The sequence below is a fragment of the Nelumbo lutea genome, chromosome 5, assembly GCF_056320005.1.
Source record: "Nelumbo lutea isolate HS-2025 chromosome 5, American lotus-T2T, whole genome shotgun sequence".
In the NCBI taxonomy this organism is placed as follows: Eukaryota; Viridiplantae; Streptophyta; class Magnoliopsida; order Proteales; family Nelumbonaceae; genus Nelumbo; species Nelumbo lutea.
In genome coordinates, this window is record NC_142688.1 from 55069846 (window position 1) to 55097530 (window position 27685).

Genomic DNA, 27685 nt, shown 5'->3' on the forward strand with positions numbered 1-27685 from the left:
TACCAAAGGGGAAAGACCGTGTGGGGTGTAAATGGGTGTTCACGGTTAAGTACAAGGTAGATGGAACAGTTGAAAGGTACAAAGCAAGATTAGTAGCCAAAGGATACAGACAAGTATATGGGCTTGACTATGATGAGACCTTTGCCCCAATGGCTAAGATGAACTCAATTAGGGTTCTCTTGTCCTTAGCTGCTAATCTTGACTGGGAATTGCACCAATTGAACATAAAGAATGCTTTTTTGAATGGTGACTTAGAGGAGGAAGTATATTTCAACCCCTTGGATTCTATGCCATGGGAAGTGAAAATAAGGTGTGCAAGTTGCGAAAGTCTCTTTATGGCTCAAAATAGTCTCCTAGAGCTTGGTTCAGTAAGCTTCACATGATAGTTCAACAGATGGGTTTCAAACAATGTTAGTCTGATCATACACTCCTTGTGAAGTGATGTCAGGAATAGGTTGTTGTATTGATAGTATATGTGGATGATATCATCATTACAGGAAGTTAGAGCTCAAAGATACAGAACTTGAAATAATTCCTTGCATCTAAATTTGAAGTGAAAGATCTAGGTCCCCTGAAGTATTTCCTTGGGATTAAAGTTGCTCACTTAGAGAAGGGTATATTTTCCTCTCAAAGGAAATACACCCGTGATCTATTACAGGATAAAGCAAATTAGGTGCAAGGCCAGCAAATTCTCCTATGGATGCGAACCACAAGTTAGGTGACTGTGTTGGTGAACCTTTGAAAGATGTGAAACAATTCCAAAGGTTAGTGGGAAAGCTGATTTATTCGTGCATGACCTGTCCAGACATTGCCTATTCCATTGGGGTCCTAAGCCAGTTCATGCATTCTCCTAAGGAACCACACATAGAGATAGCTAAGAGAGTTCTCAGATACTTGAAGAAATATCCCAAAACAAACCTACTATTTAATAAACACAATCACCTAAAGGTGGAAGTCTTTACAAATGCTGATTGGGCAAGGGTTGTGGATGACAAAAAGTCCACTAGTGGATATTGCACATTTGTGGGAGGAAATCTGGTGACCTGGAAAAGCAAGAAACAAAGTGTGGTAGCAAGGTCAAGCGCTAAAGCTGAATATAAAGCTATGGCACATGGGGTGGCTGAAGTCCTTTGGCTAAAGAATCTTCTAGGGGAGTTTGGGGTTGTTGTTCATAGTTCTATTATCCCTTTACTATAATAACAAGGCTGCAATAGACATCACTAGCAACCCTGTCCTACATGAGAGGACCAAGTACATTGAAGTGGACAAACACTTCATAAGGGAAAAATTGGAAAATGGAAAATCTGCATTCCTTATGTCAACTCCAAGGAATAACTTGCTGATGTTCTCACAAAGGGGCTCCCATGCTCGCGGCACAATGAGTTATGTGACAAGAGCTGGGTATGATAGACATATTCAGCCCAACTTGAGGGAGAGTGTTGTAAGGCCTATTTAATTTACTTTATAGCTGCTGTTAATAGGCTGACTTCTTAGTACTTTCAGTTAGTTACTTGTTTTTTCTTATTATTTTGGTTCTAGGGTGTACCACCAGGGGCATACTTGTAATTTCTATTCCTTTATTGAGTCAATATAAATAGAAGACTGGCGACAGCCAGAAAAAAACTTTTTTCTCTCAATCACACCTCTCTTTTCCTTCTCTCTCTCTCTCCCCCACATTCCATAAATCATTACAAGAATGAAATTCAATCAGGTAGAGAAAGAGAAGAGTAGACAAGATACGTACCTCCTGCTCATGACTCACACAAGTGACCACAACAGAATCTATTAGCAGTATAATTCCAGGATCAGGCCCTTCAAAATAAATTATAGCCAACTTGGGCATAGTCATGAATGAGAATGTGCCCTCCAATTTCTCCCAGTTCTCTTTTGTTGCAATGACACTACAGGCAGAAAATGTTAATAATAAAACCATAAGAGCTAGACAAATAAGAAGAGAGAAATTACTATACCTTTCAATTATTATATATTTAGTTTCTAAATCTGGGTACTCCAGTCTCAGAGTTGCTTGGACTTTTGTTGCTTCCTGAACAGGACCCCATACTCTGACAAAAGCAGAGATATCATAAATAAAACCAGGTGATACTCTGTTTGTGATTTCTTGTTCTAAGCCTTGCCAATCACCTGTTCGATCCAGAGTAACACAATAGTTCTTCCCTGAATATGGTTGCACTCCATCAAAGTAATTTGCTTCTGTAACCACAAATCCATTGCAGGCAATGAGATTCCAAAATTGCAGCCCTCCCGTGAAATCATGATTAAGGATGATGTTATCCCCCACACTAATTGGCAAATTGATCTTGTCACCGCTCTTTTTGTGCCATGAGAATAGGATTAATATACATAGGATACCAGGAGAAACAAAATTAAGATACATTAGGAGAAAATGAATAAAGAAACAAAATAAAAGGAACTTGTTGTTACCAATGAAATCAACCTCCAATTTATGATAAAAGCTTATTTTTGAAATGAAAACATCTAGCTCATTTCATGCTCAGTTTTCTATGGAATAGGAAGATGAAATAAATGACTACTAGAACCAAAATGTATATAAAGTCCTTTACAAATACGAAATCACAAGGCACTAAACCCTGTATGTTCATGATACTAAGCACTTTGAATTGATAAAATTTTAAGGGTGCCACCAATAGTATAAATAGCTAACCACAAAATTAGTAAATGATAAAGGCCATCACCAAAGGCTTGGATTTTGGGAGGGCAATGCTACTGTGGACCTTACCTCTAACATTTATGGCTTGGGTTTTGGGAGCTCGTCTTTACTTGAAAATGAAAAAATTCATTCCATACTCATTTTTATGTAATAGGAAGATGAAATAAATGACTACTAGAACCAAAATGTATATATATATATATATATATATATATATAAAGGCATTTACAAACAAGAAATCATAAGACACAAAACCCTATATATTTCAGTTGAACAGTAAAAATGCCTAACATCAATATTAGTAAAATGATAAAGGGTCATCATCAAATGCTAGTCCCAGCATGGGTTTTGGGAGGGGAACACTAATGTGGACCTCACCTCTTGCATTTACGGCATGAGGTGGATGCTTTGGGACTCCAATCCATGTTATTATTCTTGTGAGGTAAAGATTAATGTGGTCCTCATATTAACCCAAATCTGGAGAATTTTTCAGTTACTGAGGCAATAATGTCTGCACAATTTTATCAAGATGCCAGTACATCTAAGCTAAAAATTTACCCTTAGTTTTCATTCCTCAAACTACCAATGAGGTAATGCCCCATAAAATAATTAAGGCTTTTCTTTTACAATTTTTTGGTTGATCATAGTATCAATAGTTTCAATACATTCCCACCAATTTAAGTCTAAATTGGACTCGGTCTAGACCCAGTGTAGTATCAAAACCAATGCCTCTCAAAAACATCCACCAGTTGTACTTAGGGTCTAACTCTAGTCCCTAGCAGCTGAGACAAACTGCTCCACAAATTCTCCAAGGGTCAAATTCCTAGGTATGTTGGAGTAGGTTAGAAGATCACATGAGTGGGTGATCATTGTGATACAATCAGCCACTTTCTTAGACAAAGAATATCTTCGTTTGCACTCTTTGATGGAATTCTAAAATTTCCGGTAGTGGATTTCATTTTGTTTCTTAGATCAATTTTCAAAACAATTTAATCTCAGGGTCCATCTGAGTAAAGGATTTGACATTGCAACTCCCAGTCAGAGAGGAGGTCCTTCTCCATATGCAGTGTACTAGTATTATTGACTGAGAGATTGAGAGCAAGTGTCTTCTTGGGCCGAAACCTGATGGGCACTTTTCTCAAATTAAACCATTGGGTATGGGCTAATAGGATGGCTGAAACCCAAAGACCACTTTAAGTGTTAGACCAATTCCAAGTCCAATAAGATTGGGCAGCTCACTAGACCTAACTAGTGAATTTGGCCCATTTGTTTCAATTCATGGGCCAAGCACACATGGTATAGTGTGAGAGCTTTGTCAGCCCCAAACCTACAAGGATCAGGTCGAATTGACTAGTCAAAGGTGTTAATTAAAGACAAGAGTATTGATGTAATTTCAACAATACTAGTTTGACTAGCCACATGCCTAGTTTGACTAGGAAATTGCATAGTTTGACACTTTGGGTTCAATTGGGAAAGGTTTGTTTTCTCTCTTGACTTTAATATGAAGAGTTGTTTCCTAATCAAAAACAACTAATTTAGATAGAAATCTAATTTGGAAACCTTTTAGGACTCGAGGAGTACAGCTCTATATATGATAGAGTATAGGGGAATTGGGAGATATAATTTTCATCAAGTTTTCTACCTTTAAACCCTAGTTCAACCAAGGGTGAAAGGTGAAGTTTTTCTCTCTTTTCCCTCTTGCGTTTCCCAACAAAAACACAAATATCTTAAGTGAACAACAGCTGCATTCAATAAGACATTTGAAGTGCACATTGATTCACACACATACTAGATTGAGTTCATGCAATTTGAGTTGTGCCTTCTCCAGCTTGCAACTTGATTTTGGTTGGATTCTTGGACATGTATCACCACTTTGGAAGATGCATTTGTGGCATCTAAATCAGGTAACATTCCTTCTTAATTCTCAATTCAAATTTGATTGATGATCCAAGATCAGTCCTAGGAGAAAATTTTCTCTATGAAATTCACCAATTTGAAAAAATTTGGGAGATACATTTGTGGCATCTAGAGCAGGTATTGTTCTCCCTTTCTTGGACTTAAACTAAATTTGAAAATTTCACCAATTTACCCAGCAAGGTCTGACCTTTTTGTGCCATGATCAATCTTTTAACAGGAGATTTCAGGGCTTGGTGTTGTTTGGGAATTATCAACTTCACAAAAGGCTCCTCTACTATAGAAAGGGTGGTTCAGGGTGTTTGAATGTGTTTTGACGATATCAATCCCACTGAAGCAATGTATGCTCCAAGCACTTCTTCATAGGTTGAATATCAAAATGCGGTGTCTCTAGGCAAATTATGTAGTAGTAGAAAATGTGTTGATTAGACAAAATTTTAAGTTCTTCCTTACTTATTGGTTCAGGCTTTAAAGTCTTTGGGGGTTCAATACAGCATTTAGCAATGTTTATATTGATTAAACCCTAACAAATAGGAAAATAAAAAAAAAAGAAATTAGTATATAAACACAAAATGAATATTTTAGTTTAATAGTGCCTATTTTATAATTATAATGTCAAAAAATAAAGAATAAAAAAGTATTTTATAATACATAGTACAAAACTGTTTGGCGATTAGGTGAGGGCAAGCTCAAAGAGCACCTTGTCGCCTAGGCATCACCTTGACAACTATACTATAATACAATCCAAACACCAAAGGACATCCCCAACATGAAGTGCAAGTTGCATTAACAAAGTGCAAAGCTTGACATTGGAAGGAAATGGAAAAATGTGGGAAAGAAAAATGATTTTGGTTGTAAGAAGGGAATTTATGGACTGGGAATTTATTCTGGATAAACTGAGAAAGAAACTTCAAATGGAAGGAGTTGTGATATTCCCTTATGATAGAAGACTGGCAATTTTGTATGTTGAAGAAAAAACAACGGATTTTGACAGGTTAGAAACTAAGTTGGGTGTCAATCTAGTGCAGAAATGGATTGTTGCCTGTAACAGCAAGGTTTTTCATGATGAAGTCTTCTATTAGGGCTGTTCACGAGTCGGATTGGGTCGGTTTACTATGGTATTTCCAACCGACCCGACCTGGTCAGGTTACCTAAGATTGAAACCGAAACTAATCCAGTGTTAAGCAAAACCGACCTGGTCGGTTTGAGTCGGGTTGGGTCAGTTTAGCCATGCCCCCCATGTACCTATGTGGTGCAAGTTTGGATTGTCAGTTTGGGATTAGAGATTAGTTTCACCACAAAAATTGAAATCTTTCCCGTGGAGCTATTATTCATTGCAGCCAAGGCAACTTGTTGCTTCTCCCTCAGATGTAACCATCAGACTCCGCCTGCTTTCTTCAAATTGGACAAGGGAGTATACCTCGTAAACCGTAGGCAACTCTTTGCTTCCTAGGATTTGCACCCTCAACGGTTCATATGCAGGGTTCAGTCCTAACAAGAAGGCAAACACCCATTGCTGAGAGACCAGCTTCCTGTAGGCCTTTGCATCATCATCGTGCTTCCACCCTATGGCCTGATAATGGTCTAATTCCTTCCATATGGAGGTAAGAGCTGAATAGTATGAAGACAAGCTATGGTTTCCTTATTTACATGTTGAGGATTCAGCTGGCAACTGGTAAACTTTGGCGTAATGCCTTTGCTCAGAATAGGTAGTTCTGGCCTGTTCCCAGATCTCACTAGCGGTGTCTGCCCACATAAAATTCTTTTTTACATCAGGTTCCATGGCTGCGAGGAGCCAAGACATCACCATACTGCTTCGTTGGTCTCATCTATCATGTTCAACCGTCTCACCCTTGGGTTCTTTCACCCTTCCATATATGTAACCAGTTTTACCCCTTGCCATTACATAGAGTTTTACACTCTTAGCCCACTCCAGGTAGTTCACCGTTTAAAGGGGTAATTGGCATGGGAAAAACCATGTTTTCACCTCCCATACCCGCTGTGTTGTAGGTTGGTGTAGCCCCCAATGAAGTTAATTCATTGCCATCGAATACTACTGAAAAACAGTCCAAGTACCACCCAACAACACAACCGCCACAATCAGAATGTGAGCAACTCAGGGTTTACTCCTCGAATGTGAGCAAAAGAATATTAAATACTGTTGAGAACAAAGGGAATACTGCTGAGAACAAGGGGTTCAGTCAACACAACATCCAAACAGAACAATAAACCAGTCCGTTAGTCGGTTCAGCACCACCAATAAAGACATTACACTCAGTCTAACTATAGTTCACACACTCTAACCATCCAACGTCCAAACAAATAACTATATAATCAAGGCATGAGCCCTACACACCATTGGCCAAAGAAGGCTGAGACAACTAAAACAAAAAATCACACACCTGTTCAGCACTTGTACAAAGGTGCTAATCTCAACTTGACTTCACAGCATCGAATAGAGGAGTCTGCACCAGCATCATCCTTCTCCGACTAGGTTTTTCTTGCTATTACGAACAAGAAAGAAATCACAAAAGCTATCGCCAGAAACTGCTAGGGTTTCCCAAAAAAACTGCCACCAGAACTACTAGGGTTTCTACAGAAATAGCCGCCAGAAGCCTACTAGGGTTTCTGTAGGAGCAGCCATGTCCAAACACCATTTTTTAAGAATAGGGTAGGAGGGATCGTAGGTCTTTTTCAACCTAGAAAAACTGCTCTGATCCATGCGGTGATATGTGGGGATTGGTTGGGGGTGGGGGGAGAGAGAGAGAGAGAGGAAGAGAGAGGTTCGGTTGAGAGGAAAAAGCCTCTACTAGCAACCGCCAGTTTTCTATTTATATTCACTTCATAAAAGAATCAGAAATTACAAGTATGCCCCTGGTGGCATATCCTAGAATTAGAATAATAAGAAAAAAGAAAAAAAAAACAAGTAACTGTCACTGTCCAACAACCAACTAACATGAGCCATGAAGTAACAATTAAGTAAAACCTTACAACACAGAATACAAAGGGAATACAAAGAGAAAAAATTAAAGACTAGCCCAAAAGACAGACTCCCTATTCACCCCTTGCTTGGCCAGCCCATCCGCAAATGATTGGCACTCCTCTTCACCGAACTGTATTGTATCTCAGTGTCCCTACATATAAGAACTGCTTCTTTTCATTTCTATAGTTCCACAATACGCCGTCCTCTTTCTTCAGCCAGCTAACCACCACCTTCGAATCACCTTCTAGGATCAAACGGTTGATATTTAATTCCTTTGCTCTTCGAATTCCTTCAAGCACAACAAGGATCTCAGCCCTAAGAGAGTTGCCTTCTCCAACAGGGCCAGAGAACAAAGCAATAACAATCCCTTCCTCATTCCTAAAGACTCCTCCAATCCCTGAGGGCCTTGGATTTCCTACACTACTGCCATCAAAGTTCAAGTTTATAACACCCAAGGGGAGAGGGGACCAAGAGGGACAAAGAGTCCTCTTGCACCTAGCAATGAAAGCAATCTCTTTCCATTTTCTTTGTAAGTCATCCATAGGAAAGTCTAAAAACAACTCTAAAGATTTTAGCCAATGGACAGCCCTTAGAAGGATTAGTTCTAACAATTCTTCCAGGGTTCTTTCCTTATTTGAAAAAATACACGAGTTCTTTCTTCCCACAATGACCAACGCACAGCTGCCCTAATACTCCTCCACATAGTCTTCCCTCGCTTCTTATGCCATCGGAAAAAAGGAGAGAACAAACTTGGACACTCTCTGGCAGATTCCAAGAACACCTAAAACGGGAGAAAACCCATGAGGTAGTAGTCGGATTCCCCATCAGCTTTACAAAGAGCACATCTAATAGGAAGTAGACAATAATTGGGTCTCTTTCGCTAGAGTAAGTCAAATGTGTTTATTCTTTCCAGGAACATTTGCCAACAAAAAAAAAAAAAAACCCGAGGAGGAATAGGCTTGCTCCATATTTCCTTAGCTGGAAATGACAACCAAGAAAGGACAGAAGGGTGAGTTAAGGTTTCAAAGAATGAAGCACAAGAGAAAGTACCAGAGGTAGAAGGGGCCCAAAATCTAGTGTCTTCCTTATCAGGATTTAGGAAGACATTCTCAAGGGTGGCTAACAAAGGTAACAAGCTTTCCAAGTCTATATCCCTAATTGCCCTCCGAAGGCCTAGGTTCCACCCAAAACTAGAAGTGGAGTCTGAAGGAACTAATCAAGAAGAGATAGGTTCGTTTTTCAAGTCAAACAAAGCATACAAGGATGGAAACTGGTCTTTCAAAGGTGAAACCCCTACCCAAGGTTGTTCCCAGAATTTTATTCTGTTACCAAAGTTTAGACCATACCTAATCCAAAGGGAAAAGAGTAAAAGCAGATTGTGAATGGATTTCCAAAGAGAAGCAGTTGTAGCCCTTGCCAAGATTCCAGGATCCCAGCCATTGTCTTCCAACCCATGTATACTTGCCACAACCTCAGTCCACAGCTTATCCATTTCCAATGTAAACCTCCACAACCATTTCCTTAGCAGAGCCATATTCCTTTTCTTGATGTTACCAATCCCAAGATCTAGATTTTTGCACCTAGTTATCACCTCCCAACTCACCCTATGATCTCTCTTCTCCTCTCCAGGCACCCACAGAAAATTCCTAATTAATTTTTCTAGGAGATTGGAGACCTTAGAAGGGATCTTAGACACTGACGGGTTGTAGACAGGTAGGTTAGCTAGGGTAGACCTAATGAGAGTGACTCTCCCTCCTAAAGAAAGATGGTTTCTCTTCCAAGCTGCCAATCTCTTCTCAAACCTCTCCACCACCGGATTCTAGAAACTTACATTCTTAGGGTTTACTTCAAAAGGGAAGCCCAAGTACGTCAAGAGCCAGTCTGAGATTGCACACCTCTAATCTTTGTTCACTCCCACCACACAACTCTTATCAAAGTTCACCTTGAGGTTAGAAATCTGCTCAAAGAGTTGTATTGCCAACTTTAGATTCTGAATCCAATTAATGTCCCCTGCTTCACAAAACATGATTGTGTCATCTTCAAACTCTAAATGTGTTAGAGGAACCTCCTCCCTTCCTACACCCCACCCTCTTATCGGATTCCTCAAGTCTGCTTTATGGATCAATCTCCCAAGTGCATCAGCAATCAAGGTGAAAAGGAAAGGGGAGAGAGGGTCTCTTTGTCTTACTATAAATACTTCTATTACTATAAATAAACATTTTATATGCATGACTATTTTATATTCTAATTTTCTTTTTGTTTTTATTTCTTTAATTTTTATGAACATTTTATTTTAAACATTAAGTTTAAATACGTGTCAATATGAGTAATTTACATTAACATAAATATATTAAATTTTATGCATTTAAATAATATACTATTTTATTTTAGTAAGTTTTAACTTATATACTGATTTATTATGCTTTTACAAACTTATCTGATTTTTTTTATTGTTAATTTTGATTTATTATAAATATCAATATATTTATTTCACCTAGTAAATAAAAATACATTTATTCTGATGTTGTTAAATATTAAAGTTATAATACATTATGTTTTATTATAAATTTAATAATCTGATTCTCCTTTTTTTAGTATTAGGACTAAAATATATTTTGATTTTTTATAAAACTTAATGAATTTATTCTATTTTTTAATACTAAATTTATAGTAAATTATGATTTAGTGTAAAATCTAATAAATTTATTCTATTTTTTATATTAAATTTGGAACAAACTATGATTTATTATAAAATTTGATAAACATTTTTCTGGTTTTAATAAATATTTTGCTCTTTTTTTGTTAATTTACTGATTTAATATATTATGATTTTTTTGTTAATAAAATTTTCTGATTTAATAAACATTTAAACAATTTACCCCTTTTTGTTAATTATTTTTATAAATATTCTTTTTGAAATATTAAATATAAATTATTAATGGAATAATTTGTTCTAAACATTAAATATAAAATAATACAATACAGTATATATTAATGGAATAATTTATATTAATATACTGTATTATAATAATATAATATGCCAATATATTATATTATCAAATAAACAATACTAAATAATATACTGCATTATATTAAAAATACTATATAATATACTGCCTTAAATTATATTAACAAGACTAGATAATATACTAAATTACTAATATATTATATAATAGACTGTATTATATTAAATAACATACTATATTATATTAAAAATACTGAGTAGTTATTTTGTTGAAGGTCTATAATATTATAGTAGACCTTCATCTACTGTAGAGCATCTACCTAGATTAATGTATCTATTGTGATGCTCTATGGATATTTCATAAACCATCATACATCAAATTTAAACTTTTATACTTAACAATTTAACAACAGTCAACGCATAATCTATTCATTCAAAAGAGGGAAGCCGTAAAGCTGAGAGCCTGAGAACGCTCTCAGGGAGCTCTACTTCAACTTCAAAGTCTTCAACCTTCGGTCCTTTTGTCCTTTACAAATCACATCTGCAAAACCCAGAACTTGAAGATCAACTTCAAATTCCAGGCTTCCGGTAGAAGTTCAACCTCAAGTTTTTGTTTTCTTTTTTTTACTCCTAAAAAAATTGCTGGGAGCCTTAAAAACCTGAGATGAAAAGTGGTTGATGCTCCCTTGCTCAATTGCTCAAGACTCCAATTCCAACTACAACCTCCAAGTCTCCAAGACTCCAACTCCAACCGGTTGCTGATGCAACCTTCAAAATACCAAAACCAAGCCTCAACTCCTCATTCCAAACTTTTGCTCCAGTAACAAAGATGACCACTATTAGAATTTTATTGTCCCTTGCAGCCAATTATTCTTGGCCCTTATTCCAGATAGATGTCAAAAATGCCTTCCTCAACAGAGACTTGCAAGAAGAAGTCTACATGCAGTTGCCTCCTGGATTTTATGGTGCAGAGATAGGAAAGAAGGTTTGTCGGTTGAATAAAGCTTTGTGTGGATTAAAACAATCCCCAAAGCTTGGTTTGATAGATTCAGACAAGCCCTTGAAAGGTTCGGCCATGTATAGGCCCAGTCAAACCATACATTGTTCATTAAGAGAGTGGATTCTTCCTTGACCTTGCTTGCTGTATACGTGGATGATATTGTAGTGATAGAGAATGACAATAGTGAGATTGAGTCTCTCGAACAACTCCATCAAGAATTTGAGGTGAAAGATCTGGGAGAGCTACGATATTTCTTGGGTATTGAGGTAGCTAGATCTAAACATGGGATTTTTGTTTTTCAAAGAAAGTATGTTTTAGATTTATTGAAAGAAACCGGAAAGTCAAGTATTAAGCCTGTAGATACACTTATTGAACATAATCAAAAGATCAATGCAGAGGGTGGAGAGCCACTTGAAGATAAAGTTATGTTCCAGCAGTTAATTGGAAAACTCCTCTATTTTTGTCTCACACGACCAAACATTAGTTATACGGTCAACGTTGTCAGTAAGTATATGCACTCTCCTAGGACTACTCACTTACTTGTAATTGAGAGGATATTACCATATTTGAAGAGGTGCCCAGGTAGAGGTATACTATTCAAGAATAATAATCACATGAACATAGAGGTTTATACAAATGCTGATTGGGCTGGGAGTATTGATGATAGAAGGTCTACCTCTGAAAATTGTGTTCTTGTAGGAGGTAACCTAGTCTCCTGGAGGAGTAAGAAGCAAAGTGTTGTTCCTCATTCTAGTGCAAAAGCTGAACACAGGTCCATGCCTAATGGTGTGGCTGAAATCCTATGGTTGAAATCACTATTTGAAGAGTTGGGTATTGTTTATGAAAAGCCCTTAATGATGTATTGTGATAATCAGGCTGTTATTTATATAGCTCATAATCCAGTACAGCATGGCAGAACTAAGTATATTAAAGTAGACTGACATTTTGTCAAAGGGCTTTATCTCGAGTTCCCAACTTGAGGCGGAGTGCAAAGAACACTGATATGGTCCCCACAGTGTTCATATGGTAGCAATATTTCTGTTAGATATGACAATGTTGGTAGTTATTTCAATTAATTATATTCAGCTTTATTATTAGTTATTTCTTATTCTATTTTCCATGTAAGCAATAAGGGCAACTCAACCCTTTTACAGTTAACCAATAATTATAAATACTAAGAGAGGATCGGCAGAAATTATGACCTACTCTCTCTCTTTTCTGAAACTCTCTTCATGTACTTCTTTTCTTCCCCTCTTCTCTTCTCTTCAAATTTTCATCCTTTTTTCTTTTTAATTCAAGACTTATTGCAGTCTAGATCGACTACTTCATTTATTAGCAATATTTTACAAATAGCTACAAAAATCTCTATTTCAAAATGCATTAGATTTAAAAATGTAAAAGCTATCAAAGATGCATACCTCATGTTCGTCAAGATCAGTAGAATAGACCACAACTGGACTTATTAGCAAGTCCACTCCAGGAGGAGGCCCTTCAAAATCAATATAAATCCGTCCAGGTATAGTTTGCAATGAGAATGTGCCTTCCAAAATTTCCCATTTGTCCTTTGATGCATTGACTCTGCAGCCAGAAAACATCAAGTAAAAAATCAATGACTGAGGCCATTATTATCACTATAATGTAAAAGGAATTGCTTCTACCTTCTGATTAGTACAAATTTACGTCCCCCCGTCACCCATATCGTTAGTTGGGCTTGCACTGAAGATAATCCACGAACAGGCCCCCAAACTCTGACATAAGTAGACACAGTATAAGTAGCACCTGGAGACACTCTTGCTGTGATATCTTGTCTTAGGCCTTGCCAGTAAGAATTCCGATTCAGAACAACACAATAATTTTTTCGTGAGATTGGTTTAATTCCAGAATAATAATCTGGATTTTTGGAAACAAGTCCACCACAGTTATCAAGGTCCCAGAAACTCAGATCATTTGAGAAATCATAATTTCGGATGATGTTTCCTTCAGTATTAATCCACATGCTCTTTTATGACAAGGAAAAACAGCAGAATCAATAAAACCTTGTAGTTACGCTACAAACAAAGATAACCTATGGCATTACATTACAGAAATCTCAATTTACAGAATGGGAAACTGCAACTGAATTTGAGTGTTGAAGAGATAAAATTAGAACATAATGCTAAATTAACTAAACATAACTGTCCAAGGTTTTTGGATTTGTTTGTCCATTTAGTTGTAGAAGGGTGTATCTATTAGATTGAAAAGAAACAACCCAACAACCACTTTGATAGAGGCATACCTAGTTTAAGGGCAGAAAAAGGATGCAATACTTCCTTTAATCCCCAAGAGACATGACTATTTTAACAATCACTACTCTGGGGTGCCATTGATCTACATATAGTTAACAGACAAGAGTTTCATGTTGTTGATGCTTCTGATTCTCAACAAGTGCATCTTTTCATTTTGACTTCATTTACTGCTCTTTATTCGTGGCCTTTAATGTTATAACTTACAAAAGCCAGGTTTTTCTCTTTTTTTTGAATATTTTATTGAATGAGCATGTACTGAATGCTGAGTATCCCCCAAGAAGTGTCAATCATTCTATTGAGGCATTTCCTCACCCTAAAGCTAGTATCTCACAATAATTTCCCCAAAACATTTGTGCCCTGTTCACCCCTTCTCTAGCCATTGCAGCGACTAGCACATTTGCTGATCAATAATTCCAAGTGAAGCTTCCATTTACTTCGGGAGCCAAGCTTCTCAACTCCTGCAAATAATACCAAAATTGTCTAGGGCCTTGTTTGTTTCATTGCAGCACCACCTTTGAGTCCCCACTACCACAGTATTCCTCAAGCTTAAAGTCATTGCCATTCTTAATCCCTGCAGAACAATTAACAGCTCAGACCTGATTGAGTTTACTACCCCTATGGGCACAGAAAATAATGCCATACTGCTCCTGGATCCCCACGCTGCAATGAGACCACATTCCTATGGTGCAGAAAGAGTGCTATTATACTCCAGCTCCTTAAAAAATCTTCAATTGAATTTTCTTCAAAAGGCCTTAATGTTCTGAAACAATATACAGCCTTGATTTGTAAGCTTTCCTTGCCCACTTCCAAGTCCTCTTTTTTTTTCTTTAAATATCCTGTTGTTCCTTTCCTTCAATATCTCCCAAAGGACTACAACCGTCAAGAATCTCCATTTCACCCTGGCCTTCCTAGTGGGCAGTGGAAAGAAAGAGTCCTTTATGCAGGTCTCAACATTGAAAGGCTCACCCACCTGTGTCCAAAAAGATTAAAGATCCACTCCCAAATAGCAGCTACAAATTGGCAAGAGATTAATAGAATGTTCAACGATTGCTCATTTGTATAACACAAAGAGCAGATATGGGGAGATGAGCATCAACAGGGCCTCCTTTGTTGTAGCATCTCATGGGCATTGATCTTATGGTGATACAATACACCTCCCAATAAAAAGCCCTGATCTTGGGTGGTATAAGTTCACCCCAGATTTCCTTTAGTGGAAAGGTGTTAGGAGACAGTAAAGAGGGAGTAAGAATATGGAAGAAGGATACACATGAGAACAAGCAAAATGGGGATGCAGTCTAAAGGTTGATGGATTAAGAGAAATAGAACCCGAGTTAAGGAAGAGGCCCTTGAATTTAAGTGTGGGTTGGGAACGAAGGAAGCAAGTTAATCACCGCCATCCAAGGAATAGGCCTGTGCATTTAAATAGACACACCAACCATTAGGGTGTCTCCGATTAATGGTTTCCAGCATGTTATGACATAGCTTGACTGAGTCTATCGAAGACCTCCATAATGATTCCCTAATAGTGCTGAATTCCTTTCCCTCAATCTACTCATGCCAAGGCCCCCATCTATCTCTTAGTGTACACAGTTTTCCAATCTAGCAAGTGATCCCTTTTAGATTCTCTTGGCTCCAACAATTAGTCCCTCATGAATCTTTTAGTTAATCATGCCAAGGTCCTTGCTGCAAATTTAAGAGAATCTACGAGAGGAAGGGGTCTAAAGTCAAGGCTAGAGATCAAAATTTTTTGAAGTATAAAGGCAAAGCAATTTGTTTGGAAGTCAAGAAGGCATTGGTGACATTACAGGTTTGGTCATCCATCTCTTAAGGCACTCAAGTTACTTATTCCATCATTGAGTCATTTTTCTTCTTTGGATTGTGAGTCGTGTCAATACAGGAAACACTACAAAGTTCTCTTTAGTCCTGGAGGTGCGCCTCTAGGCCAAGTGGTCCCAAAACGCCCTGAGGCATATGCCTGAGATGCTAACACCTATGGGGCATACACCTCATATTCTTTTTTCATGAGGCGTGCTAGAGGCGTACACCTCATGTGCCTAATGCACATCTTATATAAAAGGGTGGAATAAAAAAAGGAAAGGAAAGGAAAAGAAAGTAAAAGAAAGGGAAGGGAAAGAAAAAATCAGATATAAAAAGACCCCCCTTTCAACTAATGTTATGCATCTTTATTCTTCTAAATATAAAATATTTTTATTAAAAAGAAAAAAAATCAGATACCCACTTCCTCTTCATCCTCCTCCCCATCCTCCTAACCCCCTCCTCTTAAGGAGGCTTACGCCTCCTTGTGTTTGGGAAGCTTATGCCTCTTGCATTCTGAACTAAGCCTCACGCCTTTAGGTAGTTGAACATCTCGCATCACACCTCTGTGTTTTAAAACATTGGTACATTCAAATGTTTGGGGTCCAAATAAAATTGTGTTAGATAATGGTTACAAGTACTTCGTAATTTTTGTTGATGATTATTTAAGGATGACATGGCTTTATTTTATAAAAGAAATAAGTGAATTGTTCTCTATTTTCCAAAAATTTTATGCTGAAATTCATGCTCAATTTGGTGTTTACATTAAAATTCTTCATTTTGATAATGGGAAGGAATAGTTCTCTACACTGTTCTAGCAATATTTGGAACAACACGATGTAATTCATTAAACTTCATGTACTTACATACATACCACAACAAAATGGGGTGCTGAATGGAAGAACCAATGTTTACTTGAAAATGCTAGGTCCATTATGCATAATATGGAAGTTCCCACAGTTTTGGGGTGATATCATACATGCATCCTATTTCCTCATTAATCGGACGCCCATGTCTATCTTTGAAAGTCATTCTCTATTTTTTGTCTTGTTTCCTACTCTATCTCATTTTCCTATTAACCCTAGAGTTTTCAGTTGTTATGTTTTTTATCATAATCCAAGGACTAGGATGGACAAGCTAGATGCACATGCTACGAAAATTCTTAGCTATTCTAGAACCCAAAAAGGGTATAAATGTTACAATCCCAATTCCCAAGTTCACTTTTTTGTCTAGATGTCACTTTCTTTAAATTTGTTCCCTTCTTTACTAGTCTTGATGTTCAACACCTCTGGTTTTTCCTCTTCCAATATATATATATAAAGATGGACGGTCCATGTCAGCATGTCTCTCATTTGAGAGAAGCTATTTATCTATTTTCTCCATTTTTGCATTTTTTCTTATTTTATTTTGTTTTAAAAAAATAAAACAGTAATCATTGTTCATCTTGATTAGGTTAATAAAGTTGCACACTATTAGAGAGAGACCTTTGGGTTTTCCAAAGCCTCTAATTTTAATGCATGTTATTATTAAATATAAAAAAGACATTTAAGACAGAGAGAGAGACCTTTGAGTTTTACAAGGCCTCTTATTTTAATACATGTTATTATTACATTGAACAGAGAAAGAGAGAGAGAATAGTAATAATATAAATCAAGGTTTTAAAAACCGAACCAAACAACAAAAGGTCAAAGGTCCGATTCCCAAGTCGAACAGTCCAACCATTCGAACCAAACAAATGGCCCATTCTAACAAAAAATTAAAAATAAAAATGGTCAAAACCATTGGATGATTCAAACAATTTGACTACCCAGGTTTGCTAACCAAATCAACGGTTTTTGGCAAAATAATAGTTATGGAGTAAAACGGATTCCGATCCGGTCCGGTTTTGAAATCCATGATATAAATCAAATAATATATATATAGGTTGTGGTTAAACAATCAAAAATTTAGTAATTTAATAATCCACTAAACTTTCACTAAAAATAAATATTAACAAAACTTAGTAAACATTAAAAATGTGTTTCAATTCCACTTAAAAATCCAACTTAATAAACGCTAATAAAAATAAAAATTTTAAATATAAAAATATTAATTGATAGTTTAATAATATTATTAGATAACTTATGAGTTGAGACCTTAATAAGCAATAATAAAAGATATTAATTTATAGTATTAAAATACCAACAATCAATTAAAAATCCGAAAAATTATACAACACCTAAACATAATTAAAATACTAAAAATAATTCAAAATATTGAAAATTAACAATATTTTATATTAATAAGCGTATTTACAGAAAATAATTAAAAATTAGAATTAATAGTATTTTACGACAAAAAAATACCAAAAATTATTAAAAAAATACCCAAGCCATAAACTATTGAAAAATATTGAAAATTAATTGTATTTTTTATTAACTATGGTATTTATTTAGTTATTTAGTTTATTTTTACTGAAAGCAAATGCAAATTAATTTTGCAGTGACTAATATGCAAAAATAAATGATGAAAATACTGAAAATTATTGAAAAATACTCATATGCAAAGATTACTAAATAATAATTAAAAAACACCAAAACTTAATTAAAAGTCCAAAAATTCTGAAAAACCTAAAGCTTAATTGAAGTACTAAAAATAATTAAAAATTAAATTAATTGTATTTTATTGCAAAAAATACTGAATAATAATGGAAAATAATGTATTTTAATTATTAATAATAATATAATTAACAATAATTATTTTTAAGCTATAATTAATAGTAATTATAATCTAAGCTATAAATACTAGAAAATTACATTTAATTACCAGAAAATTCCATTCAATTAGTTTTAGCAAAGAAATTAACAATACTTTTGAAAATATGATCATGTCCAGAATAAATACAATAATTTAGTAATTACATTATTTTAATAGCTAACAATATTTTAATAATTAATAACAGAAAGTAACAAGTCATTTATAACTTAACCTAACCCAATTAGATCTATAAATTTGTAGGCTCAAGCAACTATTTTCTTTTGAGTTAGGTTTAGGTGAGATATGCGTTATGCCCACACATTAGCAGGAATAATCAGATCTGACCATCAGACCTAGATCTTGAGCCCAAGACCAGCCCTTATATAAAGCCCAAAGCTCGAGCTCGAGCCCGAGCCCGAAGCACGATCTTTACACAAAATGTCTTATTTTCAATATACTTTTATAAACTAATATTATATTAATTTAGTAATAATTTAACAAATTAAAAAACTAATTTATATTTACCAATAGTAAATTGATATTTATTAATAATTTAAGAAGTATATATATGCTTCTTAAATTATATATATATATATATATATATATATATATATATATATATAAATTAATAATTTAAGAAGCATATACTCATAGACAGATGTGTACACTAAATGACCACCAATCACGCAAGTGTATACTCATAGACAAGTACCAATTCCTCTTATAATCCCTTCTTCATCGATGGATTCAACAATTGTCTTCCCTCTTTTGACTTTAATCTTCCCATTGCATTGTGCAAAAGTAAACAAGTTGTAGTTCTCATTCCATTTCTAATTATGTTTCTATTTCTCACCTCTTTGCTTCCCATTGCCAATTTGTTTCCCTTTTATCCTCTGTTTCTATTCCCAAAAAATGTCCAAGAAACTATTACCACCCTAGGTTGGCACCAAGCAATAGAAGAGGAACTATTTGCACTCACATATAAATCACATGTGGGATTTTACCACTCTCCCTCCTGCTAAACATGTTGTAGGTTGTAAGTAACTATACACTATGAAGTACTTACCAAATGGTAGGATAGAAATGTTGAAGACCCAATTGGTTGTTGAAGGTTGTATAGAGTCAACTATACAAAAACTCTCTCTAGTTGCCAAGTTTGGATCTGTTCAGGTTCTGTTATCTTTAGCAATAATGTATAATTAGCCCTTATATAAAAAGGAAAGGGCAACTTGATTAAAAGGAGATAAAAATACAGCTTTTTTCCATGCTTTATCAACTGGGAGGATAAGAAGGAATCTAATCACAAGGATTTAAGTGAGTACAAAAATTTGGACAACCTGTTTCGATATAAAAACTGTAAAAGAAAGAAAAAAAGAAAAAGAAGCTAAGGTTTCTATTGAGAAAGAAAAAGATACAAAAGAGAATGGGAGAAGCCAAAAAAACAGGTCTAGCTGCCCTTCTCAATAGATTATATACTCACAAATAAAAGAAAATACAAAGACAAGTACGCCCTTAGTAAGTTGGCTACTTGTAAGAACTGAATAAGCACTCTTTAACTTAAAACATAAATTAATTGGCCTAAGGCCCAATAACTCCCTAGTTATGCTATGTAAATAAAAACAAGTAATATCAACCCAAAACTCAACACCCCCCCACCTCAAGTTGGGAATAAATGTCACACATTCCCAACTTGCATAGATTATGCTCCAACATGTTTCTTCCAACATCTTTTGTAAGAACAATAGCAAGCTGCAAGTCAAATACAACATATGGTAAGCAAACTTCTCCAAATGTCACCCTTTCCCTTATAAAGTGTTTACCCACTTCTATATGCTCCGTCCTATCATGTTGAACTAGGTTGTGGGCAATATTAATTACTGCTTGATTGCCACAGTATAGCATCATAGGTTCTTCAACCTCAACTCCAATCTCCATTAACAAGGAACAGGTCCAGATGAGCTCTAAAACATCATGTGCCATGACTCTATATTCAACTTCTACATTTGACCTTGCCACAATTGTCTGTCTCTTACTCTTCCATTTAAAACTAAATTACCTCTAACAAAAGTGCAAACTCCTGATGTGGATCTCTTGTCACCCTGCCCAAACAACATCTGTATAAGCCTCTAACTTTAACTGCCCATAGTCAGCAAACAATATGCCTCTACTTGGGTGTCCCTTCAAATAGGAAAGTATCCTATCAATAGCTTCCCAATGCTAAACTCGTGAAAGAGGCATGTATTGACTCACCACTCTAATACCTTCCAACATCCTTCACTAGTTCACCTTCCAAAGCATTTATCCTATGGTTCTAATCAATAGTTGTATTAGTTGCCCTTGCCCCAAGTTTTCCTATCGCCAATGGTAAATGTAGAATATGCTTCCTCTATAAGATGAAGATCCCATGAGTGGACTTGCCACCTCAATGCCCAGAAAGTACTTCAAATCCCCAAGATCCTTAATCTCAAACTCTTTGTGTAGATTCTTCTTCAAGGTATCTATCTTACTCAGATCATTTCCTATAACTACAATGTCATCCACATACACTATTAAAACTAATACCAATGGCCCCCTCCTCTTCACAAAAAGGGTATGATTTGAGTTTAAGAATAGCCAAATACAACTAATGCACTTCCAAAACTGTCAAACCAAGATCTAGCTGATTGTTTTAAACCAGTTCTTCAACATGCATACATTTCCTTTTTCCACATCATTGTAAAAGCCAGTTGGAAGATCCATATACACCTCCTCTTGCAAGCCCCCATTGAGAAAAGCATTCTTTTTTTGGCACAAGTTAATACCAGGTCGTGGTTTGTTATACAAGATTGGAGGGAGTCTTAAGATAAAAGGTTATACAATGTTGATTGGGCTAGATGATATTGTAACAAAAGATCCACTATAGGGCATTGTCAGTGTTTTAAAAGCGCATGGGCCAATTTGCGCCTAAGGCGCAAGGCACAAGGCGGGGTGCGCGCCTTTTTAAGAAAGGTGCAAAATTACAAAAAAAAAAATGCTTCAAAATAAAAAGAAATGCCAAAAAAATTAAAAAATGTAAAAATATTAAAAAATATTAGACATAATGTTAATAAAAATATAAATTTAAATTTTAAAATAAATGATTTAAAAAACCTATTATCTAAAATTAAAATACATAAACATAACATGTAAAGTGTATTCAAATGAAAATTTAAAAATAAAGGCAAGTATATAAAGCATTTTCAAGCATGTAAAACCTACAATCTCTTTTTTTCCTTAATTGCATTGCTTCAAGTAGTTATTGTGATATAAAACATATTGCATTCTTGATTCTATGAGTCACCTTTGTAGCACACCCCCCAAGGCACGCCCCCCGAGGCAAGCCTAAACCACATATGAACTAGTGTGGTTGAAAAATCTTTTGCAGAAGATGGGATACTCAATTGATAGCCCTATGAAGTTGTACTGTGACAACTAAACTGCAGTCCACATTTCTTCTAATCTAGTTTTCCATAAGAAAACAAAGCACATAGAAGTTAATTGCCACTTTGTAAGAAAAAAGGTTCTTAGTGGAGTGATAAGTATAATACATGTGAATTTAGGGAATAAGTAGGCAGATTTGTTTACAAAACGACTAAATCAGGGAAGAGTGGATTCCATATATAAAAAGTGGGATTATATAACATATACTCACCAGCTTGAGGGAGAGTGTTAGAGTTAGCAATCAAAGTCCAAAACATGTAAATAAGAAGGTGGTCGGTTGGGAGGATTTTTTTTTTTGATAATTATGAAGAGAGTGATTTTTCTTCCTAGTCATTTCTCTCCATTCTCCTCTTCTCTTTCTCTCCTTCTCTACTCTCTCTCTTGCTTCTGACCTAGACCTGAACCAATGCTAACCGAACCATTAACAAAAACTATAAGCAGGGTCTCTATAAGAAAGTAGTGGATGATCACCAGCGGTCTCACAAGGAGAATCTTAACTAGGGTGAGAAACAATGTTGTAAGAGCAAACATGAGAGTGTACTCCCCAACTCCAACTTTTAGCAATAAAGTCTTTTAACTTAAATAACGATGTCAAAACATCCCCAACCTCAACTTTTAGGAAAACCCAAAGGAACCATCTAGCAAAGGCAACCTGTCAAATGATCAATGGAAACTACCTTGCACCCTACAACAAACCCATTACAAAAATGATGTACCCCAAAAAGTGGACTTTCCAAACCAAAAGTCTGCCTCAAAACAACCAGAACAACCATGACATACTACCAATCATTTGAAATTCAACCCTAGAACAGCACATACCAAACTTCAAGCCAACCATGAATGCAAAACCAAACTTCCAAAAACTGACAAAAACCAAACAGCTACAAAATGCTAAACCCAACTTAACACCAAAACAAAATTCAACTCAATTAGTTAGCTTCTCCATTGTAAACCCTTCATATATGTACATATCTTAATATAGTCATAATAACCTTGAGTAATGGCTGTTTTGCAAAAGTCCAAAAAACCATAAACCTAAAAATGAGGATTCATCTGAACTGACAAAAGGTATTAACATGAGGGCTGATAAATGCCAGGTCTTGATGAATTAAATGGAAGGTCCTGATCAATGTAGAACTCTGCAACTACATGCATGAATCAATTCATTGCTTAAGTCTCAATACACCAGTTTACTGCAAGATTAATGTCATTCCCTGCTCCCTTAGTCTATTAGAATGTATCCCTTTGAGTAAACTGATCAAAAAATATAGAACCTCTTTTATTTATTTATTTATTTTTTTGCCGGGGGGGGGGGGAGAGAGAGAGAGGTTATCTTGTGTTAGGGACATTTTTGTCACATAAAAATGAGGTGAAATGATATCAATTAGGTCGTGTTCTCTTTTGTCATTTGTAATGTACTTCTAGCCAGTTCAGGTGCTCCACCTTGGTTATGATACTAGATGTAACTAAAGAAAAAGAGATATGTGACTTATAAAACATTGGGGGTTTTTTTGGAGGATCTAAAAGATGGGGAAACTCCTAGACATTATCAGTAAAATCAGAAAGGTTTTAAGCAATTTACATAAAGAAGTAACACTTACATCATTTTGAAAGTCCTTCATGTGAAGCTCCACAAATAGCTTTAGTTTGGAATTGTTTCGACATGAAGAAGTGAATGACTCCAAATTTGGGCAGGCAACTATACACACTTCTTCTAAAGGTGACTCATGAAAGCCCTCTGGGTAGAATCTCTTGAGTTTTGGTAAATACATGAGCCTTACAGTCCTTAACTGAGGGAATAATTTGTCATTACCCTTATCCTCCTTCCCTTTCACAATTATTTGTTTTATATGGTTGCATTTGTATACTATGAGTTTTTTGAGCTCTAACAGTTTACAAGCTAGAGTGGTTGACATGAGATTACTCATAGTCTTGCATCCTTCCACTTCTAAAACTCGCAAATTTGGAAGGCCAAGGAAGGAGATTGTGGATAAAGTTTTCAAATTGTCACAGTGACTCAACCTTAGAGTTCTCTCACTACTGCTATTGACCCTCAGAACTCTTGGGAAAAAACCCAAGCGGTGTAAGCATTTTTCACGACTGAATCTGCCTACAAGTATGTCAAATCTTTTCAAGGTTGGGAAAGTGACAACTTTATTCAAGATGTTGGTATCAACTATATCAAGGCAAAGGCTTGTTAAGCAGTTCAATGATTCCAACTCCTGAATGCTCGCATTATTGCCATTTTCTATTCCTTCAATCAGCCACTCGTTGAAACTACCAATCATGTAAAGCTCCTCCAGATGAGACCAACAAGTTATCACATTGGGTGGTATTCTGGTAATCACCGCACATGTCAAATCCAGCAATTTCAGATTGGTCAAATGTGCAATATCACCAGGCAACTCGCCGATTGAAGATTGGCGTAGAGTAAGTATCTCAAGCTTGTTCAATCTTCCAAGAGTTGATATGTCTTGTAAATTGCAGTCTTCCAGATATAATGCACTAAGGTTGGTCAGGCATTGGATTGATAATGAACAGCATCTGTAGCATCCACTGAGATCCAAAACTTTAAGTTCTTTCATCCCTTCAAAGAAAGTGTCCGAGATCACCTTCAACTCATTATTTCCTTGCAACAATAAAATCTGTAATTTTAAGTGTTCATGTTCCATCACATTACGATGCATATCTATAGAATTACATATTGCTGTATAATCCTTTGATTTCACTACCAGACAGTTTTTCAGTTCTTCACCAGCTCTTGTCATGAAGACATGATTACCACTGGATGCAATTGAGATGACCATGTCATGAACAATATCTTGCATTTTGATGTACTCTTCTTTGGGGTATTCTTCTTCTCCTAGATCAAATAATTGAACATCATTGTTGTCTTCATCTAACAGCATAGAAGCTGTTTTAAGCTTGTTTACAATTGTTTGCATTTTGCATCTTGCATCTGCTATTGTATTAGCATTCTTAAATAATCCAAACCCCATCCCATATCTAACCATTCTTTCTATTTCAATGTTATGATCTTTGGAAAACAAACAACAAAAAAGGAGGAAATGTTTGGCTTCCTCATCCTCTGCAAACAAACCACTTAGTGTTGTTGCAACTTTTACAAGAGCAATGGGCAAGCCACCACACTCTGTAACAATCTTGTGGAACAAATCAAACAAGCTTTGTCCTTTCAGCATTGCACCAGTTTCCATTTTAAACAAGTCGCAAGCTTCCTGTACAGATAAGATATTAACTTGGATGCTTTTCTGGACTTTCATTTCTCGACAAACATCTTGGCTACAAGCAGTAATTATGATCTTGCAACCTTTGTGGTTGTCACCATAGGGGATTCCCAATTTATCCAGCTCCAGTCTCTCCCAAACATCGTCCAAGATTACAAGGATCCTGTTCTCTTCTTTCAGTCTCCTTGATAGTGTGGTAGCCTTTTGGATTTCACAATCTTCTTCAAATCTCAGGTCTAGCATATTTGCAATTTCACCCTGAATCTTTTGCAAGTTTGCATTTCGGGACACTACTGTCATCACAACCTTGTCAAAAAGCTTTTCTTTATAAACTATATCACATATTTCCTTGACTAGGGTTGTCTTACCAACACCTTCCCTCCCATATAGCCCAATGACTTGGATATTTTCATCTTTTAATGCTGTGTTAACCATCTCCATTGCCATTTTGGTGGATTCAAAGAGATGGAACTTTCTAGTTTCCAGAGAAAGCACTTGATCGTTTATAGCATTAAACTCCCTTGATGTTTCAAGGTGAAGGTTGATGCTTTTTGCTTTTTGTTTTGCACCCCTGCTTGAGCACCAATTAGGACATGACCATGTAAAACAATTCCTTTTTTCCACAGTTCTGTCTACTAATCTCTCCGTGCCCTCTACATTAGAGCCCATGGCATCCAGAAAATCTACGATTTTGGTAAGCTTTGCCTCTTAGTATAATATTCGTTGATTGTTTGTTGAACACCCTCTCTTAGTTGTCTTCTCCGCTTGTCTCTTGAGCTGCTCAATGTTCTCCTTATAATCATCTAGATAACCAACATGCCCAACAGAACTTGATTATTATACTTTTTACCTTTTCCTATGATGGCCTATACGTAATCCATGACCACAACAATTTTTTGAGAAAAAAAAACAAAAGAAAGAATAAATGGTTATTTTCTTTTAAGTTATTGCCAGAAGGAAACAAAATATTTTCTAAAATCATAAAAGAAAAACAGTACAAAGGAATAACAAAAGAGAAGAGAAAAGAGGATCTTCTCTGCTTACCACTTCTGTTTTTCCATCGATTTTTGCACAACAAATTAGCTCTAAGTGCTTTCCAGAGATGTCCTGCTATATAATCTATTTTTCTCCCCATGACGGAGCAGGAAGGTGATGTGATAGCCTTGGTGCTCATCACAAACAAACCCCATATTTTTACTTGAGAGTTTGTCCGGCCGTATTATGGAGGACAAAAGGATAAAGGTGGAAGAATCGGACAGGAGGAAAAGAGCGCTAAAAGAAAATATGAGTTAATGGATTTAACAAAATGTAGAAGAATCGACAGTTTTTAGTGGGTAAATGAATTAAAAAAAAAAAATCCTGAAGAGAGCTTCATGGACGATTTGAAACTATCCATTGCTTTTAAAGAGACAGAACCCTGAATTTGTTCAAGAAAGGTAATTTCAATAAGATAGACATCCGGATCCTTATTTTAGACCTACCACCAGAACATATGAAGTTGCCTATGGAGAAGAACTTTGCAGGATGGCCAGAAATCCAATTATAGAGAAGATTGAAGATGAGGAGAGGCTGGATGAGTCAGCGCCACAGTTGGGAAGGTAAAGGTTCCTGAGGATGAGAATGCGCATATATGTGCAAAGCCCGCTAGCAAAAGGAGCTTTCATCATGAAAGGCTGACTACATTTTACTTCCAATTTGTTGTTTTGGGCCATGAAGAAAGGAGCTGCCTAACCAAGAATAGGGATCGTGTGAAGGAGCTGATTCAAAAACTAATTGTGTAGATGATGGACTGTAAAATTGGGTTATGATCCGTGGCTTCGAGAAAATATGAACACGAGGATACGTTAATCAACAGGATGATTTCTACGAGAAATAACAGAGGTGGAAATGGGGAAGCTGGGCATGAGCAAAGAGAGGATACAGCGGGCGAGAAAAATGATCTAAGTGCAGGACGAGATACGCAAAGGGAAAGCTCTGACTACTCAAAATGGTCGGAGTTAATTCCTTGATCCTCAACGCAATTTAATTCTCCGAAATTTATCATCGGTGTATAGTGAAGTAATGATTGAGATGGGTTCGGCTTCAGTCAAAGCTGATGCTTTCGAACATCACGATAGAATGACACGCGTCCATAACGCGTGTGCATCGTATATTGATGTGAGGATGGTAAACGGGCGTTTATTACGAACGCCGTTAGCCATCCCTCATTCAAAACATTTTTGCTTCACCCTTTATATTCTTTTCTTTCCCGCGTCTCTCTGGTCTTCACCCAAATCGACCCACCGAACCCCTAATCTACTATTCTCTCCAACCGGCTATCAGCGGCGGTGAAATCTTCTTCCGGCGATTGGTGATAGAGAACAGGTAAATCTTCTTTCTGTGCTTCTCTAAAACAATCTTCTCCTGTAAAAAGCCTGACCCTTATTGTTGGTGGTAGTGATATTCCGCCGGTGACGAATGGCCCATCTGCAACTAATACACCAGCAACTTTCTTGCTGGAAGAAAAAGGTTTAGCGCTGGTAACTTACGACTATTACTTAGCCCAATTGTACCCAAACCACAAACAAATTAAACAATTCAACAAAACCAGAAAT

General features: G+C 36.2%; 1 protein-coding gene and 1 long non-coding RNA gene across 4 annotated transcripts in view; one reads left to right on the forward strand and one right to left on the reverse strand.

Moving 5' to 3' along the window:
* LOC148852510 (uncharacterized) overlaps nucleotides 1-6584 on the forward strand; it is a 30244-nt gene extending 23660 nt beyond the window's left edge. Inside the window, exons 2-3 of the long non-coding RNA XR_016098758.1 lie at nucleotides 4518-4593; nucleotides 4824-6584. This is a non-coding gene — a long non-coding RNA (uncharacterized LOC148852510). The remainder of the gene's footprint in view (nucleotides 1-4517; nucleotides 4594-4823) is intronic.
* The window catches only part of LOC148852509 (uncharacterized), a 70380-nt gene extending 43064 nt beyond the window's left edge, over nucleotides 1-27316 (reverse strand). Inside the window, exons 1-6 of one of the 3 annotated variants that reach the window (XR_016098757.1) lie at nucleotides 26136-27316; nucleotides 23448-25894; nucleotides 13210-13550; nucleotides 12970-13129; nucleotides 1971-2329; nucleotides 1745-1901 (exon numbers count right to left, since the gene is read on the reverse strand). Coding sequence is in view for 2 of the 3 variants with exons in the window: in XM_088942872.1 (XP_088798998.1) it covers nucleotides 1745-1901; nucleotides 1971-2329; nucleotides 12970-13129; nucleotides 13210-13550; nucleotides 23448-25760 (3330 nt within the window). In the remaining variant the exon portion in view is untranslated. Of the gene's footprint in view, nucleotides 1-1744; nucleotides 1902-1970; nucleotides 2330-12969; nucleotides 13130-13209; nucleotides 13551-23447; nucleotides 25958-26135 lie in introns of all 3 variants that reach the window. The other 2 variants (XM_088942872.1, XM_088942873.1) reach the window with 2 other exon arrangements.
* Between the last annotated feature and the right edge of the window lie 369 nt (nucleotides 27317-27685).